At 51.2% G+C, this 19,234-nt stretch overlaps 1 protein-coding gene across 1 annotated transcript; it reads right to left on the bottom strand.

Annotated features, from left to right (window-relative positions):
- Nucleotides 1-1,862: 1,862 nt before the first annotated feature.
- P2RX1 (purinergic receptor P2X 1) lies at nt 1,863-18,216 on the bottom strand. The gene is made up of 12 exons (XM_044249226.1): nt 17,851-18,216; nt 8,565-8,712; nt 8,193-8,264; nt 7,687-7,756; nt 7,340-7,436; nt 6,926-7,006; nt 6,499-6,640; nt 4,648-4,775; nt 4,153-4,243; nt 3,659-3,724; nt 3,215-3,316; nt 1,863-3,100 (listed from the first exon to the last, which is right to left on the bottom strand). The coding sequence occupies exons 1-12, from the start codon at nt 17,985-17,987 to the stop codon at nt 3,035-3,037; spliced, it is 1,200 nt and encodes a 399-aa protein (XP_044105161.1). The 5' UTR covers nt 17,988-18,216; the 3' UTR covers nt 1,863-3,034.
- Nucleotides 18,217-19,234: the final 1,018 nt, after the last annotated feature.

Genomic DNA, 19,234 nt, shown 5'->3' with positions numbered 1-19,234 from the left:
GCTCTGCTCCACAGGACCTTCCAGAGGTGGCTCTTTCCACTTACTATGCCAGCAACCTCTGGGTGTGACTCTCGTCTTCATGGTTCAGGGTGGTGGCTAGAGGTCCAGCCATCACATATGCATTCCAGGCAGTGGATAAAGACAAGGATGAAGAAGAGGGCAAAGGATCCGCAGCAGCTCTCCTTTAAGGAAAGTTCCCAAAAGGTGTCACATGATACTTCCACATATATCCCATTAGCTAAAACTTAGTCACATGGTCAGACCCAGCAGGGAGAAGAGGCTGGGAAATGCAGTTTCCATGCTAGGCAGCCACATACCCCGTGAAGAGCCAAGGGTTGCATCACTACAGAGAGGATAGAGACCCAGGGACAACCAGCTGACTCCACCATTGAAAGGGAGGCTGGATGAAGAGGCAGAGTGCTACTGGTATGCCAGGCACTTTACATATACATATCTTATCTTATCCCAACCCGAGTAGAGGCTGTTATTATCCCTGACTCCTCAAGAAGCTTGAAGAGTTAAGCAACTTGCCTACAGACATACAGTGACCCTTGGCAGAGCTGCAGTTGAAAACTCTTTTCCCTATATACTGGTCTGGCTGGAAAATCAGGAGAGGGTGGGTTCTAGGAGCTGTTGGAAGGAAATCTTTCAACAAAGGAGGGCTTGGTCAACAATGTCAGAGGCTGACAGGCCAAGCAGGATATGGGCTGAAGTGTCTGCTTGGATTTGGCAGCAAGGACACTGTTGGTAAACCTGACAAGGGCATTTAGGAGAACTGGCGGTGGGGGCTGGCAGCCAGGTGCAGAGGGTGGGATGCAGAGGGAAGTATAGAAATGTAGGTCTTTCTGGAATGGTGACAGGAAGGTAGAGCAGGAAGAGCTGCAGAGGAACAAGGGCCAGGAGGAGGCAGAAGAGAGGAGCAAATGCAGGTATTGGAGAGGAGAGGCAGCCTCTGCTAGCTAGGAGGCTTCTGGGCCAGATAGGAGGGTTGGTTACAAAGGAGGAATCCTTTGATCATTCAGGAAGGAAGGGGGCAGAAGGTGCAAAAGCACATAGGACTGGAGAGCAAAGGGAGGGAAAAAGAAGGAGTTCCCTTCTTCTAAAATCTAAAGGGTGATTCTTAGCTGGGGAAGAGAGTAGAAAGTCAAGGGCCTGAAGGACAGGGAGAGGCCTGGCCTGTGCTGTCCAATATCATTTCTTACTGCCACTAGCCATGTGTGGTGATTTAAATTAATTAAAAGTAAATAAAATTAAAAATTCAGTTCCTTGGTTTCACTAGCCGCATGTGGCTAGTGACGACTATTTTGGAAAGCACAGATAGAGAATGTTCCCATCACTGCTGTTGGAGAGCACTGGTCTAAATGGAATTTGATGATGGGGGGGGTGTTTTCCCAGAGACCCTTACTGGCCACAGGTCCAGACTGCAGGTCTTGCCCACTGCAGGGCCCCTGGAGAATCCTTCCACATTATCTCCATTCAAGACCTTCCTCCCCTCTTTGGGATTCCCTCAAGTCTCTCTCCCGGAGCAGCCAGTCCCGTTCTTATTCCTGCTTTCCTGAGGCCACTCCAGAGAATATCTGCTTGTCTGAGTGCCAGGCCTCTCAAAGCTGTGTTAGGGGTACATCGAGGACCAGAAGAGGTACATGGAGGTACATGGAGGGTCCAGTGTTTGGGTACAGTGGCCCATGGACAGAGGTGAGCTGACCTCCAACACTGACCCTGCCGGGCTCAGGGCCTAAGTGTCGACTCACCACACTGTCTAACAAGAGATCCAGAGGACCTCAAAGATCTCTCACCTCAACCCTGCATTCCACAGATGGGGACGCCTAGTTTCAGACAGGGAAAAGTACAGAAGGCGGAAGTTTGTCCTCATTCCTTTTATTGTACACCACCTCTCACTTTCCCCAGACCTTGTGTTCAGACAGAATTGGTCAGGCCTTGGGTGCTGAGGCTGGGCCATAAGCAGGGGGCGCAGGGTTTGGCCAGGGCTCCACCCCAACCCGAGGTAGCTGAGTGAGGATTCATGGCTAGAAGGGACTGTCCCGGCCTGACACACTTAGGGAGAAGCCTAGCTCTGTGGAGGTGCTGTTGCGTGGACCATGTGTCTGTACTTGAGGGCATAGGTCTGTCCAGATGGCTGTGTTTGCAGGGCCCCAGCTGTTCAAAGCCAGAGTGTGGATGGGAGAGGGTTGTGCATGTAGATGAGAGTGTACATGGGGGTGTGTACATGAGACACCATGTGGCTTGGAAGTACACCACACACCTACCCAAAGCCTGCATCTGCCAGGTCAGGCAGGCCTAGGCAAAATCTGATACCCAATCGGGAGCAGTTCTTAAACTTTAGCCTTTACAATGGCCTGGGGAGTTTGCCATCCTTGCATCTCCGTGGCCAGCCCTAGAGATGCTGGTTCGGGAGATCTGAGGTCGGCCCAGTTGCCTGCAATGTTGACAAGCTCCCTAGGAAAATCTGGGGCCAGTAAGAAACAGGGCTCAAGCAGAGCCATCCAATAGAACTTTCTGCAATATTCTATGTGGTCCAATATGGCAGCTATTAGGCACATGTATCTATTTAGCAGTTGTAATGTGGCTGGCTAGTTTTAGGAACTGAATTTTTTTATTTTATTCAGTTTAAATTAATATAAATTTAAATGGTCATCTCATCGTGACTAGTGTCTGCCATATGGGAAAGCATGAACCTAGAGACACGAGGCAGTGCAGTGCTTGAGGGCCCAGAGTAAGAAGCACACAGCTCTGATAGACGAGTGTGAGAGGAGCCCTGCCCAACCCCAGGCTCTCTAGACCAGGAGTGCCTGAGGCTGGAACAAAGCTCCCTTGGGGCTTGTGGAGATGGGGCTAGAGCCCAGACTCGAACAGGTCCCTCCCGGTGTCCCCACTGAGCTGACAAGACCCTAGTGTCTGCCTGGCTAAGAGAGCAGAGAGCTCCTGCAGAGACCATTCTGCCCTGGTTGGGACCCCACCAGGGCCCCTGCCTGAAGCCTCATGCTGTGTCCAGTCAGGAGTCAGGGGGTGAGGGTCAGGATGTCTTCATGTTCTCCTGCAGGCTCAGGGTGGAGCTGGTGGCTGCGGGATCACGCTCGCCCTGTGTAAGCATTGGAGGGAACAAAAAGTCAGCCTCAGGGAAGCAGCTGGCCCCCCAACACGGACATGTGGACCTAAGGCCTCAGAAAGGCCCCAACTCAGGGAAATCTCTTACCGCCCCTGACCCCATGTCCTCTGCATACTTGAACTTCTTCTGCTTGTAGTAGTGCCTTTTGGGCAGGATGTGGAGCAGCAACAGGTCACAGAGAACCGTGGCCTGAGGGCAAGGAAGGGGCAGATAGAGCATGGGAATCTTGGGGGCAGGGTCAGAACCCTCCATGTCCCACTTCAGTCCTTTCTGGCTGGGGGGCCTGGCTCAACCCTGCTCTATCTAGACCTCATATTCTGGAAGTGGGGATGAGGCACTGCATGTCCCTTGGGAGATCAAGACCACCCCCTCCCACTTCGGTCCTGCCCCAGCTCTGGGCCTCAGTTTCTTCAGACATACTGTGGGTCTGGGGTGGTGGGCTGGGCTCAGTAAGGATGGGGTAGCTGCCACTGAGATGTGGAAGGGGAGGGACTGACCTTAGTACAATGACCCTGTGACCCTAGCACTTACCACCCCAAAGATGCCAATCCCAGAGCCAATGGTTGTCATTGTGGGGATGATGTCAAACTTTCCAGCCTGGTGGCAGGGTCCAGGGAAAGAAGGATTAACAGTCAGAAGGAGCCAGGTAGAAAAGGCCTTCCTCAGAAACCCCAAGGCCAGACTTGGATCAAGGAGCTCCCCCTTTCTACCCTCTACCCCCACCATTAGCCAGCTCCACAGCCTGCTCCGCACAGCTCTGGCTCTATGTGGGGTCTTAGCTGCTGGTTAGAAGTCCTTGGTTTTGACCTTGGCTCTGCTTCCCTGGACAGAGGGAGTAGTGGAGGAGGTGAGGTCACTGGCTGGAAAGACCTGCCCTCAATGGTTATCAGGCCCATTGGTTATCAGCAGTAAAACTGCTGAATGAAGACCAGTCAACTTCCTGTTGTCTATAACCATGGACACCCAACAAGCACTCACAGGAACTAAAAACGTGTCTCTGGCTGTCCTTCACACTGGACGCTCACCTTGCCATCCACGAGAATGTCAAAGCGAATCCCAAACACCTTGAAGAGGTGGCGGTGGTTAGTCCCATTCTCCACAAAGTGTCTGGCAAACCTTGGGGGAAAGGGTGAGGTTGCAGAAGAGGGTGTGGAGAACAGTTTTGGGTCCAGTGTTCTTGGAGTCCAGCAGGAGCCCTCAGAGGTCCATGAGGACAGTCCCATGCCCCCAACACCCCAGGCCTCATTCCAGGAATGCTGTATTCAATCCTCACCCTAACTCTTGATGTCAGTGATTTCCCCTGCCAGTCCTGGCCAGGTGGGCCTCAAAGGGTGGGGGCTCAGGGTGCCAAGGTCTTGTTCCCTGCAGGCTCCCTGCAGTGGGAGTTGCCGTTTCCTCTGCTTTCTTCCTGGGGACACTTACTGGGCCTCAAGGGGTTCTGGGAGTACAAGACCCACAAAAAAACCCTCAACCTTCTGGGAGCCCAAGGAAGGGTGGACCGGTGGGGTCCTGGCAGGCACCTGAAATTGAAGCCTGGAGACAGGTTTTTGTCCTCATACAGTCCATGGAACTCATAGATGGGTTTGCAGTGGTGTACATGCCAGTCCAGGTCACAGTTCCAGTCAATGGTGATGCCGACCACCCCGCCCTGCAGGGAAACCGGTGTTTAAAACCCAGGCTTCAGGATCAAGAAACTCCTGTCTTATGCTGGTGCCAGCAATCTCTTGAAGTGGGGAGCATTTTTTTTGTTTGAGAAGAGACACTGAGAAGCTACTGCAGGGCAAGGTCCTGTTGACCTCTCTGGCCCCACCTCCCACTCATCACACTCTGAATTTCTGATGGTTTCTAGAATATACCAGGTTCTTTCTACCTCAGGGCCTTTGCATATATAGCTCCACGAGGCTGACCCTTTCTTATCCTTTGGTCACTTTCCCCGAGAGGCCTTCCCTAATGACCGCCTCTAGTCTAAAAACGTGTGCCTGTTAGACCCTCTGTTTTCTCTTGGAACATTTGTCACTTTGAAATCATATATTCATTTTGTGTGATTCTTAGCCCATCTCTTCTAAGACTATAAAGTCTGTGAGAGTGGGGCTGTCTGTCTCATTTGTCGCTAACTCCTGAAAGTTACAGTGTGGAAGGCAAGTAAATAATGTTGAATTAAAGAGTGAGTCTGTAAAGACCTGGGTTAGGAAGAGAAAACTTGAGAAAGTGAAGGTTCTCTGAGCAAGGTGAGGATCGGGGACAGGTGGGGGTAGGCTGAGCAACCGGAGAGCTGGGAAGTGGTCAGAACAGGAGAGGAGCTGGGCAACTAGGCAGGAGGTAGATATACAAGGATCTGTGGATGATAGTGAGGCATGAGAAGTTCCCAGTACAGGTGGCAGGGAGATTTTAGGAACGGGGAAGTCTAACATTCAGCTTTCTGTCTGTGTAAGTGTTGCTTCAGTATAAACTGCCTCCAGGGTTTGGGAAACTGAGGCCAAAGGGCCGAACTTGTTTACATATTTTCTGTGGCTGCTTTTGCTCTCTAACAGCTGACTTGAATAAGGTTGGAACAGAGTCCATATGGCCTGCAAAACTGAAACCTCTGGCCCTTTAAAGAAAAACTTTGCTGATCCCTGTTTTAGATAAATGTGTTGTGAGCAAGTTTTGTGTGTATGTGTGATATCACAGAAAAGAAGCTGATTTCCACCCCTAAATAGGCAACGATAAGAAAAGGCTGATGATGATCACGTGAGAACACGTACCCAGAGTCACCACACGCTGGGCGGTACTGAAGCGCCATCCTATGCATGAACCCACTTGATCTTTGAGACAACCCCACAAGCCTGGTGCTATTATTATCCCCACTATGTAGGTGCAAAAGCTCAGACACACTCAAGGTAAGAGACTAACTAGTCTGAGACCACATTGTTCATTAGGAGCAGAGCCAGGATTTGAACCCAGTCAGACAGGTCTGTGCTCCTTACAAGGTACTGCTTCTCTTGGAACCCCAGGTGACTGTACAGATCCCAGATTCTGGAATTTTCAAGATTCCTGAGCAGGGCACAGGCCTTCTTAGGGCCATAGAGCATGGAATTCAAGCTGCTTTCATCCCATATTTAAAAAACAGTGTGACCTCAGCAAACATCTGGGTGAAAATGTCTGCCCATAACCATTCGTTCTGGGCCACTCCTCTGTGTCAGATCCATACCAACCAGGCTCTGCTGAGGACTCAGGCCTGACCCTCAGGACTCCCCCATATTAGGGAATAAATCCATATAGATACTCAGTCCATACCTGAGAGGCTTGAGAGGGCATTACCTGGGATGGAAAAGCCTTCTTTGACCTGCTTATTCCAGGACCTAGCCCTCCTCATTAACCTGGCACCGTACCTTCTCAGCCAGGGTGCTAAAATTCTGTCCTGACTCCTGTACCACATAGCCAAGCTTGAACACGGGGCACAGTGGGTGCGAGATCTTGTGATAGAGGCAGGTCTTCATGTAGGCCGCATCCACCTCTTCCACCAGGTTGCGCCTACATAGGGGTGGAGAGCATCGGTAGCGGCAGGATGCCAGCAGGGTGGCGGGGGGATGGGGACCACCATGTCCCAAAGCTCTGGAGATTCCTCACAAGCTCCACAAACCCCCCTTCCACAGCCCTTGAGACTAAAGGTGGCCCACCCCAGGAGCCCGGCTCAGGCTTCTTCCCCCAAAGTGAAATCAGTCGAAGTGGAAGGTGACGGAGACAGTTGAGACCAGCTGGAGCAGCCTTGGAGGGGGGAGGTGGGTGCCTGTGTTTCTGCCCCCTTTTCCCACAAACCTGTTGACCTTGAAGCGTGGAAAGCTGATGCTGTTCTTGATGAAGAGTGTGAAGTTCTCGGCCTCTTGGAGAAGGGCAGGACTGGAGGACACCATACTCACTTACTCTCCTCTCCTCAGGAGTCCCCCATGTGCCCAACAGTGTTTGTCATGGGTATGGGGGTATGAGAACCCATGGGATTTCCCTGGTGCCCTGGAGTGGTGGCGGGGGTGGGGGGCGATGGGTGTGCTGTAATGATGGACTCTCAGGTCCCTTAACCAGGGGCCAGAGGGATCATTGGCTTGGGCCATACAGATGGGGTAAGGGTGGGGCTGGAAGAAGGGAGGACAGATCCTTTCCAGAACATGGATCCAGATGCCCCTTTGTCTGGGCCGGGGAACCTGCTCCCAGCTACCTGGATGGATAAGGCATTACCGTGGGACGTTGTCATCCACCTCCACAGGACACCAGCCAAAGATCTCACATGTCCGCACAGTGTCATTGAAAGCCACACACTTGCCTGTGCGTATGCCTGGAGCAAAGGAGGAACCCATGGGTGTCCACTCCAAGCTGGGGACAGAGAGAAGGCCCCTCATCCCTGAGAGCCCCCAGTGATGGGATAGCAAAAGCAGAATCCTGAGGACAGAAATGTGGCTGGGTCTGGCACAGGGCAGGCCAAGGTTAGAACGGCAGGAAGGGAGAGAGCAGGAAGGACTTCCTGGTGGTGGAAGCCTGGAGCTGAACAGGGCTTGTGCAGGGGGACAGGAGGAGGCCAACCTTACCTTGGGCCTTCCTTTCTGCCTTCCCTGGAGTGCAGCCACTGTCATCTGTGCATGTACCCCCTTCTGGGTGCTAGGGGAAGGGAGAGTGGCTGATCCCAGGCCTCTCAGTAGTGTCCTAAGGAGAGCCCCTCCCACCACCAGAGCCCTAGGGAAATCATGAGGCAGTGTTAGCTTTGGGGTGAATTTTGCTTACAGCTCCCTTCCCCAGTACCCTCCCAGGACCCCTCTGGGCTCATGCCAAGCTATGCCAGTGTCAGCTGGCAGGGACCAGAGACGTTAGGGCTTGTGGATTGGGTGGGCACCGTGGCTCAGCATCTTGCTTGACACACAGCTGGGAGGGAAGCATCACTATCAATAGCAGACTGTTACTTTGTGTGAATCTATGCCTAAAATTCCACCATAGCTTTGCCCTGAGAAATCCTGTCTTCAGTGCCCAAGGCAATTTCCTCTTCCATGATATTTTCCCCTGTAAGGAGTAGGGAGAGGGAATGGATGGCGGTCCTCACCTCTGCACAGTAGCCTTGAGCCTGGTGGGGGGTCGCAATGAAATTGGTCATGATCACGAAGGAGCTGTCCCCCTGGAAATGAGGAGTAGGGGAGGGAAGCACAGAGCTCTGAGTTGGGAGAACAGCCCCGAGAACACAAACACTGGCCCAACAAGCCCCTGAAATCCACATGGTACCCAGCAGCCTCCATACCCCGTGACATCAGAATGGGTTGCTACTACAATCTATTTTTGCCCCTCATTCACAGTCAGGGAAGCTGAGGCCCAGAAGGAGATGGGAGCTGCACTAGTCCAATACGGAGATTGGACAGAGTCCAACCTCCACTCTGAGCCAGGCCCTGTGGGTGGAATGTATACCCCTGAGTAAGCTTACCTGGGCGGGGAAGACGTAGTCAGCTACATCCCAGACCTGGGGGCCCAGGCCTGGAAGCTGCGTCACAGCCAGACCCTTGAGTTTCACAGACACGCTGCTGATGAGGCCACTTGAGGTCTGATAGCCCTTCTCGTAGACAAACACCCACCTGTGGGGTGTTTTGGGGGTTAAAGGAGTCAGAACTGGGCCAGGCCACTCAAAGATGGCATGAGGCTATACGGACTGCTGCCCTTTCTGGCACCAGCTAGACATTTCAAATATTTTCCCTTACCCTCTTCAGATGAGTCTCTGAGCCATTCTCTGCTTCTAAAGCTACATCTTGAGCTGGGGGCAGGAGAGCCTCACCTGCTTCCCTGGGCTGGCCTGTACCTAATGTTCCCCCCGTCTTTTTACTAGGAAAAATACTAATTCCTGGAGAGGAGATCCACTGAAGGACTCTTTCAGATCATTTTCCAAGAGCAGGATTTGCTGAGGCCTAGAGTCCAAGCTTCTTGGACCATAATCCTCAAGCCCAGAGTGTTCCTTCCTTCTTGAGATTCTTCCATTGAGAACTAGCAGAGCATGATGGCTGAAAACCTGGCCTTTGTTGCCCGAGAGGATGGATTGGAATCCCAGCTACACTACTCATGGGCTGCGTGATTTTGGATAAGCTATTCAATCCCTCTCTGCCTCAGTTTCCTCATCTGTAAAATGAGAATAACAATAATAGTGCTATTTGTACTTGCTGTGACTTACTGCATGTAAATCACTTAGAACGGGGGACTGGCATGCAGTAAGCACTCCATAGAGATTAGCTATGATTATCTCAGCCATGCTGGGAGCTTCTGGCAAGGGGGACAGGAAGGAAACAGAGGGGGTAAGTGGCCCTCTGCATTATGTGGCCCCAGTTGAGGCCCTTGTGGAGTAACTCAGGATGGAGGCCTCCCAGCTTTCTTTCTTTCTTTTTTCTTTTTAAAGATTTTATTTATTTATTTGACAGACAGAGATCACAAGTAGGCAGAAAGGCAAGCAGAGAGAGAGGGGGAAGCAGGCTCCCTGCTGAGCAAGGAGCCCGATGTGGGGCTCCATCCCATGACCCTGGGATCATGACCTGAGCTGAAGGCAGAGGCTTTAACCCACTGAGCCACCCTGGCGCCCCGCCTCCCAGCTTTTCTAGAAAATTCTGGCCTTCCCTTCTAGCATGAAGAAACCCTGTTCCTTTGGGTTCTCCATTTTCTGTCTGGGAGAGTCAATGAAATTAACCTCCCTCCTAGCTTTGGGTGTAGGGAGGGTGGGGCACATTACCAAGATTTGCCAACCACTGTTCCATTGCCCCTAGCAACAGGGATAGGTCCAAAGATGGACACACAACCTGGGGAGTTTCAGCAATGAGGCTAGGATTTTTCTGGGAATTATTGGGAAAGAATCCTTTCTGTTAGGTAACTAAGCAAGGTAGCCATAAGACCAAAACTATGGTTAGTCATTTTGCTATCTCACGGAGAGATAAGTCTAAGAATGAAGCCAACTTCAAGGAAAGTTAGACCAGGAGATGGAAGAGGGCAGTCTCCTGACAATGGTTGAGGACCCGGATCTAGCCAAGCCTGACTCATGTTTTAAAAAAAAAAAAAATCTACTTCTGGACTTTCCTGTTACAGAAGCTAATAAATTCCCTTTCTTTATTTAAGGCAGTTTGGGTTTTGTTTTTGTTGTTTACAACTGAGAGTCCTGGGTATTTCCTTCAGGAAAGACTGTATGATGTCCACGATAGCCAAACTATGGAAAGAGCCTAGATGTCCATCAACAGATGAATGGATAAAGGAGATGTGAGATACACACACACACACACACACACACACACACACACACACACAGGAATACTATGCAGCCATCAAAAACCCTGAAATCCTGGGGACGCCTGGGTGGCTCAGTTGGTTAAGCAGCTGCCTTCGGCTCAGGTCATGATCCCAGCATCCTGGGATCGAGTCCCACATCGGTCTCCTTGCTCAGCGGGGAGCCTGCTTCTCCCTCTGCCTCTGCCTGCCATTCTGTCTGCCTGTGCTCGCTCGTTCTCCCTCTCTCTCTCTGATAAATAAATAAAATCTTAAAAAAAAAAAAAAACCCTGAAATCCTGCCATTTGCAATGATGTGGATGGAACTAGAGAGTATTATGCTAGGGGAAACAAGTCAATCAGAGAAAGACAATTATCATGTGATCTCTCTGATATATGAGGAATTTGAAAGGCAGGGCAGGGGGTCGTGCAGGGTAGGGAGGGAAAAGATGAAGCAAGATGGGATGGGGAAGGGAGACCAACCATAAGACACTCTTAATCTCAGGAAACCTCAGGGTAGCTAGCAGGGTAGGGGGGAGGGATAGGGTGTCTGGGTTATGGACATTGGGGAGAGTATGTGCTATGGTGAGTGCTGTGAATTGTGTAAAGCTGATGATTCACAGACCTGTACCCCTGAAGCAAATAATACATTAAATGTTAATTAAAAAAAAAAAAAAGACTGAATGGAGGTGCAGTGTGACTGTGTTTGAGTGTGTGTGACCATTTGTGGTACCCATCAGAGTGTGTAGCTCTGTATCTCTGGGGAAAATCTGTGGCTCTGACTGCCCAAGCAGAGTTCAAAGACCCTCTCCTGTTTCCCAGAGCTCAGGTCTCATTGCAGTTCTCTGGACATCTTAATCTCAGAGTCAGTGCTAGGTCTCTGGGGGTGGTCTCCCAGCCCCAGGCTCCAGGAAGTCAGCCCACCCAAATTTTCCTCTCCCCTCCCATGGTCTCCCCTTTGTCTTCTCCAGGCCTCTCCCCCAGCTTGGTGCAGGAGGCGCCCTTCCCAAGCCTGAACATGGTCACTGCTGCCCCCTGCAGGTCCCAGATGGCACCAAGCAAGGCAGGACAAAGGCTTCCAGTCCTAAGTGATTCCAGCTTTATCATCAGGGAGACTGGGCGCATCACCTACCCCTACCCTCCTCAGCCTCCTTCTTCCAAGGAGGATCCTGACTCCATGCCCAAGCTCAGAGGAGCTGTTGGGGATTCTGGGGAGCTTCTCCATGTTCTGAACCTCTCTATATAGTGGAGTAACGAAGAGTGTGGCCCCCTCTCTATATAGTGGAGTAACCAAGAGTGTAACCAAGAGTGTGGCCCCTAACAGAAGCCATGATTCAGGTATCAGCACTGCCACTCACCACCTGTGTGACTTTAGCCTCACCAGGCTAAAGGCTAAACCTCTCTTGAGTCCTGGCTTTCTCAGTAAAACAGATGTGATGGCACTTACCTCAAAAATGCTGCTTTTCATTCAATAAATATGAGCAAGACCCTCCCATGTACTGAGCTATGGGCTGGGTCGCAGGAAGAAAGCAAGTCTAAATGACTGGGGGATTTCCCATGAGTTCTCATTAAGGAAATTAGCATGCAGTAGGCACATAATAAATAATCCTCTTATTTTCACTGTCTTGAGTCTGTAATTCCCCTTAATATGTTCACCTGCCTCCCATCCCCCTGGCTTCTAAGCCCCAGATTTTTTTTTTAATTTTTTTTTTAAGATTTTATTTATTTATTTGACAGAGAGAGATCACAAGCAGGCAGAGACAGGCAGAGAGAGAGAGGAGGAAGCAGGCTCCCTGCTGAGCAGAGAGCCCGATGCGGGACTCGATCCCAGGACCCTGAGATCATGACCTGAGCCGAAGGCAGCGGCTTAACCCACTGAGCCACCCAGGCGCCCTAAGCCCCAGATTTTTATCTCCACTTCTGCACTCTCCCTGGAGATCTAATTCCACACATACATTTGGTGATTCAACAAGTATTTATTGATTGAGTCCTTATTATGTGCCAAGCAGTGTTCTGGGCACTAAAAATACAGAAGTGAACAAAGCCAACCAAAATTCTGCACTCAACAGTCTTAAATACATTTCTATATGACACAATGTTTTGTGATACCAATTCCTTTCCCTCCCCTGGTCCCTCACCGCAGACATCATCACCCTCACCGCAGGTACCTCAAACTCAGCTTAAACCCTTGCAAAACAACCTGGCAATTCCTCAAGAAGTTAAATATGGAATTACCATTTGACTCAGCAAAATACCCAACAGAACTGAAAATACTTCCCTATAAAAACTTGTACACAAGTGTTCACAGAAACATTATACATAATAAGCAAAAGTGGAAGCAATCCAAATAACTATCAACCAATGAACAGATAAATGAAATGTGACATATCTATACAATGAAATAGTATTCAGCCATATAAAGGAAGGAACTCCTGACACATGTTATAACAAACATAGGACTTTACAAATATTATGCTAAGTGAAAGAAGCCAGACACGAAAGGCCACATATGATTTTATTTCTATGAGATATCCAGAGTGGACAAAGCAGGCTGTAGAGAGAAAGAATGAGGAGTTATTGCTAAGGAGTACAGAGTCTCCTACATGTTGTAGACTAGATAGTGGTGATGGTGACACAACTTTGTGATTATACAAACAAGCACTGAACTGAATCTTCCTAAAGGGTGAATGTTACGGCATTTCACTAATATCTCAGAACAAAAATTCAGTGTGACCAAACTGAGTGCCTCATGTCCCCTGCAGAACTTGCCCCTCTGGTGCCCTCGTCTTGGAGGATGGCACTATGCCTAACCCATCCTCCTCAAAGCTTCACACCCTCATTTTCTATTATCCCCACATTCTTTGTGGCCCTCTGTCCTCTTGGCTTTCATCTAAGGACCAAAAGGGGTTTTGCTGTGAGAGGCTGAGACACAGAGGAGCTGGGGCAGATGCCAGGGCAACTCTGGTGTGGGGATGCGACGGTAGGTTATGGCTTGTGGGGATACAAGGTGCAACCATGGGCAGGAGCTAACCAGACCAGGCAGATGCTATGGGGCACAGCAGCCTTGGGAAGAGGCAAGACCAGACTCCAGGCCCGGGAGGGATTGAGTTTAGAGCTGGGCCCCACACTGAGTGTTTGGAGATTAGTCTACATGTTGTCTACAGATAAATTAGGCTGACAATTCATGTTTAAACATTTTTTTAATGAGTCACCAACCTCTAAATACCAAAAGGCTCCTTTTGCTCATAAATTCCAATTTCTCACTGCTCTTAAGAAGTCAAGAACTCAAAAAAAAATTAATTAAAAAAAAAAAAGAAGTCAAAATCTCTGGCTGTGCTGGGCCATGAACTGCTGCAGCAATAATGGGCAGAAACTAAGCAGTGGGCACCCCCTCCACACACACACACCTCCCTGGTGTGGGGCTCACCAGGATGACTACTTCTGTTTTCCATGCTCACTGCTTCTGCCTTGGCATGGCGTCCTCCTCCCCTCCTGTTCCCTCCCCATCCCCTGCTTGCCCTGGGCCTTCCCCTGCTAGATATCCTTCTATGGCTCCCCAAAATCTGTAGGAGAAAGCTCATGTTCTTCAGTCTGGCATTCAGAGGCCTGAATCAGTGGCTGTATTCACCCTTCCACCTCCTTTCCCTTGGGTCCTTTCATGCTCCACAGCCTAACCTTAGTGACTCCTTTACTGTTCTTTTCCTGCCCCAGAGCCTTTGCTCACTCTCGGATTTCCAGCAGGAGTACCTGGACCACGTAGACACATGACGGGACTCTACCTACCAAAAGGGTTTTTCATTTCCTTGGCCATAACAATCGGTTTTGTAGTAGTCATTTGGTCTAATCCCTGCCAGTAAGAATTAGATCTGGGAGTTTTGCTGGAAGTCTGGAAAAAGAGATAGTCTTATGCCCTAGAGATGGCTAAGTTGGTGAGATGTCAGGTTGCAGATGCTGGTGGTCATTTTGTCACTATGAGGACAGAGAGACTGCCTAAGAATGAAGCCCAGAAGATAGTAGAGCTGGGAAAAAGAGAAAATCCTGGCTAGCTTCTTTGGAGAACCCAAATGGGACCCACCTGAATTCCCCATCTCCCTGCAGAACTTGCTCTTCCTGTGCCCTCAGCATGGAGGAGCCAGCCAGGCCTGAAGCCTTTACTGATTTTTTTTTTTTTCAGTTGCATAAACCACTTGATAGCCCCACTCTTCTCTAGGAACCAAAGGAATACTGGATAACTCATCCTCCACGCCTCACTTTTCCTTTGGTCACCCTGTACCGCACCTCTGTTGCATGGATCCCGGCACAGCAATAGGCCCAGAGAAGATGCTGTAGAAATGTCCCTGGGTGTCTTTTTCCGATCAATAATTTGTATCTATCCTTATTCCTGATTGGTATGCTGAGGGACCCATTTAAAAATCTCAGAAGCATGCAAACTCGAGAGCTCTGTGTGGAGGTAGATGAGGGAGGAGGGGGTAGTGGCAAAGAGAAAGCCAAGAGCAGGCTTGCCTGGCTTATAGCCCCCAGGCTTTTTTGCTCAAGGCTGGTTCCGCCACTCTGTTTTCTCTTCCAGGAAGGTTTCCGGGCTCCATTTACCACGTAGCATTCACAAATCCCATTGGGACCCCCTGTGTACCACAGCCAGACCTCTGTCCTCCCCAAACCAGACCTCTCCAGGCAGGGATACATCCCAGTACACTCCTTGTTTGGGCCTGTTAGGTCATGAATGAGAGCCCATGTATACTGCCTCTATACTGAGTTACAGAGAGCTCATCACCTCCCAGGAGACAGTTCTGACTGCATATTAACCAATTTGAGACAAAAAGAGTGTGATCTTAGCTCAGCCCACCAGGGCCTCAAGGCCCACTTGCTCCCTCCATTTGCCATGGACTCCCCAGAAGAGTGTGACTGATAGAGAACACAGCTTCAGTTTGCCTTCTCAGTGTTTGCTTGGGTTCTCAACATCAGCCTCTCGGCCTCTTAGTAATTGGCCATCTCTCAGTCTCAGGACCTCTCTCTTCATCTGAGTGGTTGTGTGTCAGTGTCTTTCCCTCTGTCTGGTTCTGTCTTTGTGTCTGCCCACCCTCCGTGCCTCTGTCTCTGGAATGCGGGAGTCTGGCTCGTCTCCCATTCTCGCCTTTGAACCCTGCAGCACCCACAGGACCAGACATTCCGACAGACAGGGGCCTTGGGAAGAGGGCTAATTAAGGAAAGGCATCCCTCCTCAGAAACGAGCCTGTGGACAGCATCTTTAGAGGGTTCCCCCCAAACCTTGGTCCATGGGACAGTTGGGAAACTAAAACTAGGGATAGTGAGACTAAGTCCAGGCCGGTTTCTGTCTGCAACTGAGCTGTCAGCAAAGCAGCGGGCAGAGGCCGGACAAGGATGCTAGAGACGGCAAGAGTTGTAGTCAGAACAGAAAGTCTGGGCTTGAGAGTGGGGTTGTGAGGGGGTGGGTGTTGTGGGGGACCCTGCCTTCCGCTCTCCACTGTATGACTTGGGCATGTCAATGCCCCACTCCCAGGATGTTTCCTTTCCAGGCTATGAAGGCCAAATTTGGAGCCATGCAGCTGGATTCAAATCTGGTTTAGCCTCTTTCTGGTTGTGAGATCCAGACTAAATCACCCATTGTCCCTGAGCCTCACCAACACTGAGGAGGCCACATCCATGTGGAAACCGAGTAGACTATCCTTGGAGGGAGGAAAGCAAGGAGGGAGGAAGGCAGGTCTCTGTTACTGGAGGTATGTGTTCAGGACTGGATGTTGGCTTGCGGGATACGGTACAATGAGGAGTGGGGTGGGAGGGCTGTCACTTTCCCTCTCACAGTCTGCCATCAATGCACAAGAGGGCCCTGGCACTGCTCCCACTGCTGACTTAAAGCAGAAATAAGGGGCAATAGGGCCACAGTGAGGACAATATTCTCCAGCCTCTTCTGGTGAAGCATGGGCTAGGCCTGGGCTGGCCTAGAAGGTCAGGAATGCAGCTAATGCTGAGCGTTTAGGCCCATCCTGTGCTTGGTATCAGAGCTTCAGTGTCCCATTACAATGTTCTCAGAGCCCTAGTGAGGTAGGAAAGGAGAAGGCAGTGCTGAGGACTGGGGGTCAAGAGGCCTCAGTTCTAGCTGGGACTTGCTATGTGACCACTACTCCTTTCTGGTCCTCAGTTTTCCTCACAAGCTCAAATGGCGTTACAGATGTCAAATTGGTCTGTGAACAGGAGGGAAGCAGAGGCTGAAAAGTGGAACAGGGTTAGCTCCTGGCTTGGACTCCACCTGAGCAGCCCTGAGGACTTGGGGGCCAGACAGGGTAGAGGGAGAGATGTTTTGGATATCAGAGGCCCTGGAGGGACCAGAATGATATGGCCGCTGTCTGGCCTCCTAGTCAGCCCATGCTGGGCTCTAGTCCCACAGCAAAAATGGGGATATGGACAGGAGAGGGGCAGGGCCTTCAGAATCCCACAGCACAGAGATTCTGCCGGGTATCCCCAAACCCCCTCAGCAGGAGCTGAAACTCCTTCATTGGCCCTGGGAGCTCCAAGAACCCTCTGCTGTCTCACCCTGAGTAGACATGATGCCCCCCTCCCACCGCCAGGGCACCCACATCAGGTGCCCAATCACCTTAGCCACACGACATACACATGTGGGTACTCAGACACAGAGAAACACCCAGCAGCCATCCCGTAGGCATGTGCCCAGACACAGAACACGTGCATCCACACAGAGCTCCAGGTATGACACACATACATACACACACCACCATGCACATGTGTGCTCATGGAAGCACACATATGTGTAAGCCATGATCAGGCCTGTCCTGGCTCCCAGGTTGGCAAGACTGCAGGGGAGCACCACCTTACTTCTGCTTCTGCTCTCCTGGGACAGTGGGACAGGTTTCAAGATGCTTAGAAAGGAGCAGTCATCCCTGGGACCAGAACTGACCTCCAATCCCTGCCTGACAGGCCACCATTAAGGTACCAGGTGTTCTGAATTTGGAAGTTTCTTTACTCTGGGGGTTTCAAGTATCTCAGGATGCCTCTAATTTAGGCAGGGCAGGTGGGAACAGGGCCTGTCCTATAAAATGGGGTGTGGCTTTGAAAATGGGGTGTGTCTCTGCCTGGCGTGGCAAGGAGGGTCAGAAGTAGAAGGAGTCTGGTTGTGGTTTGCTAGGGCCCTGGCCTCCGCCACCACTCACCACTTGAGAGACCGTTAATAGTGAGTCAGTTCCTTAGGGCCCAACGGCTTTGCCTCTTGTTCACCATATGACCCAGGGCAGGACTTCCCCTCTCTGCCGAACTGTCCCCATCTTGACAGTGAGTTAGCAGGCTTTCATTCCTTCTGAGTAACACTACAGTCTGTTAGGGAGGATGACAGCCAAGGAAGAGGAAGAGGCGCTCCTTGAGGTCATGGGAGCCTCCCAGAGCCTGGAGGAGAGGCCCAGGTTGGAAGCTGGTACAAGAAGGGTGGCAGGTAGGGGGCCCAGACTCACCCAATGACGTAGACCAGAACCACGAGCTGGATCAGGCGGAAGACGACGCCCACCTTCTTGTTGCGCACGAGCACCATTCGGGGAGTGTCATACTCAAAGAAAAAAGCAGCCAGTTCATCCTGGAGCCGCTGTGCCATGGTGGGCCAGGCTGGGGCCCGAGAACTGAGTCCTTTGCACAGCCTTTGCTCTTGAGGTGAGCCGGGTATCAATGCCCACGTCTACAGCGGAAGCCCGGGGGGCTTTCTGGCCCCTTAGGAAGGGTAGGACAGGATAGGGCAGCTGGGGCCAGAGGTCAGGAGTCAGGGGTCAGTGGAAGGCACTTGGGTTGAAAAATAGAATCCTTGGGTGATCAGAGCAGCTCTTGGCCCCTGGCAGGCAATGCACTGCGGGCCAGCAGCTTCTGTGGACAAATAAATTCCCAAAGATAGATGGGGGCGGGGCTGCTGGGGCCACCCAAGCCCAACCCCACAGCTCCTTCTGGCTCCGCCTGGGCCCTGCTGAGCCTCCGGAAAGAGGAGCTGTTGGCAGGAAACCACGGGCCACCCGTCACAAGGCAAAGATAAAGCTGCCAGCCCCCCATGAACCTGGGGGAACAGAACAAGGCCAGGACTTGGGTGGAGTGGCCTCAGGCTTAAGCCTTCCCCAAACCAGGGACCCATTCCGAAATCCAAACATCCTCCCCATTCTACCTGTGTCCCCAGGTGGGGAGCTCAGTCTCTGGGGGGTTTGTGGCCAGAAGAGCAGAAGAGGAAGTAGGGCCATTTCTGGAAGTATCAACTGTCTGATACTTCCAGTGCCTGCAGCAAGACCCCCACCTCTGTCCTTATAGCCCAGCTTCCGTCCACCTGTCCCTCTGAGTCCAAGCCTGGCCTTTGCCCAGTCAACCTTAGCATTGGCTGGCATCTCTATAGCTCCTCTCTTCTCTCCCATCATTTGTTCTGTCCCAGCCACATCTCCACCTCCCAAAAAACAAGCCGAAGGAGGCAAGTGCCTAAAAGATTCAGGGGCCACTTATTGCCACTGGGCTCCTGAGACAAAAGCGGGAAAGCCTGACATTGACATCAGACAGCCTCAGTTAATATCCTTGGCTCTGCTGCTAGCTGCCTTCAAGGTCTTGGGTAACTTGCCTCACCAGTCTGAACTTGCATCCTCATCTATGAAATGGGGATAATAATGGGATTCCCCTCCTTGGTAGAGGCCCCAAGGGGATGGGTCCCAACAACACTGAGGACAAAATCCTGAGGCTATTACTGATCTTAAGGTATAGACCCTCTGCAGACCCTGTCTTCAACCACAGCCCAGGGCATGAATGCAAGGGCCCCAGGGGACTGGGGGTGGGACAGAGGTATTACGTTTGCTTTTGGAGCCCTAGAGCTGGAGGCCT

This window comes from Neovison vison, chromosome 5, assembly GCF_020171115.1.
Source record: "Neovison vison isolate M4711 chromosome 5, ASM_NN_V1, whole genome shotgun sequence".
NCBI lineage: Eukaryota > Metazoa > Chordata > Mammalia > Carnivora > Mustelidae > Neogale > Neogale vison.
Note: the sequence above shows the minus strand (reverse complement) of the source record. Positions and strands in the feature narration are given on the sequence as shown.

Coding starts and splice junctions, on each gene's coding strand:
- P2RX1 (XM_044249226.1), bottom strand. CDS start 17,987: ATGGCACAGCGGCTCCAGGATGAACTGGCTGCTTTTTTCTTTGAGTAT. Junction 7,437..7,686: donor GGCAGAAAGGAAGGCCCAAG/GTAAGGTTGGCC, acceptor CCTTTGCTCCAG/GCATACGCACAGGCAAGTGT. Junction 6,641..6,925: donor CCACGCTTCAAGGTCAACAG/GTTTGTGGGAAA, acceptor ACCCCTATGTAG/GCGCAACCTGGTGGAAGAGG.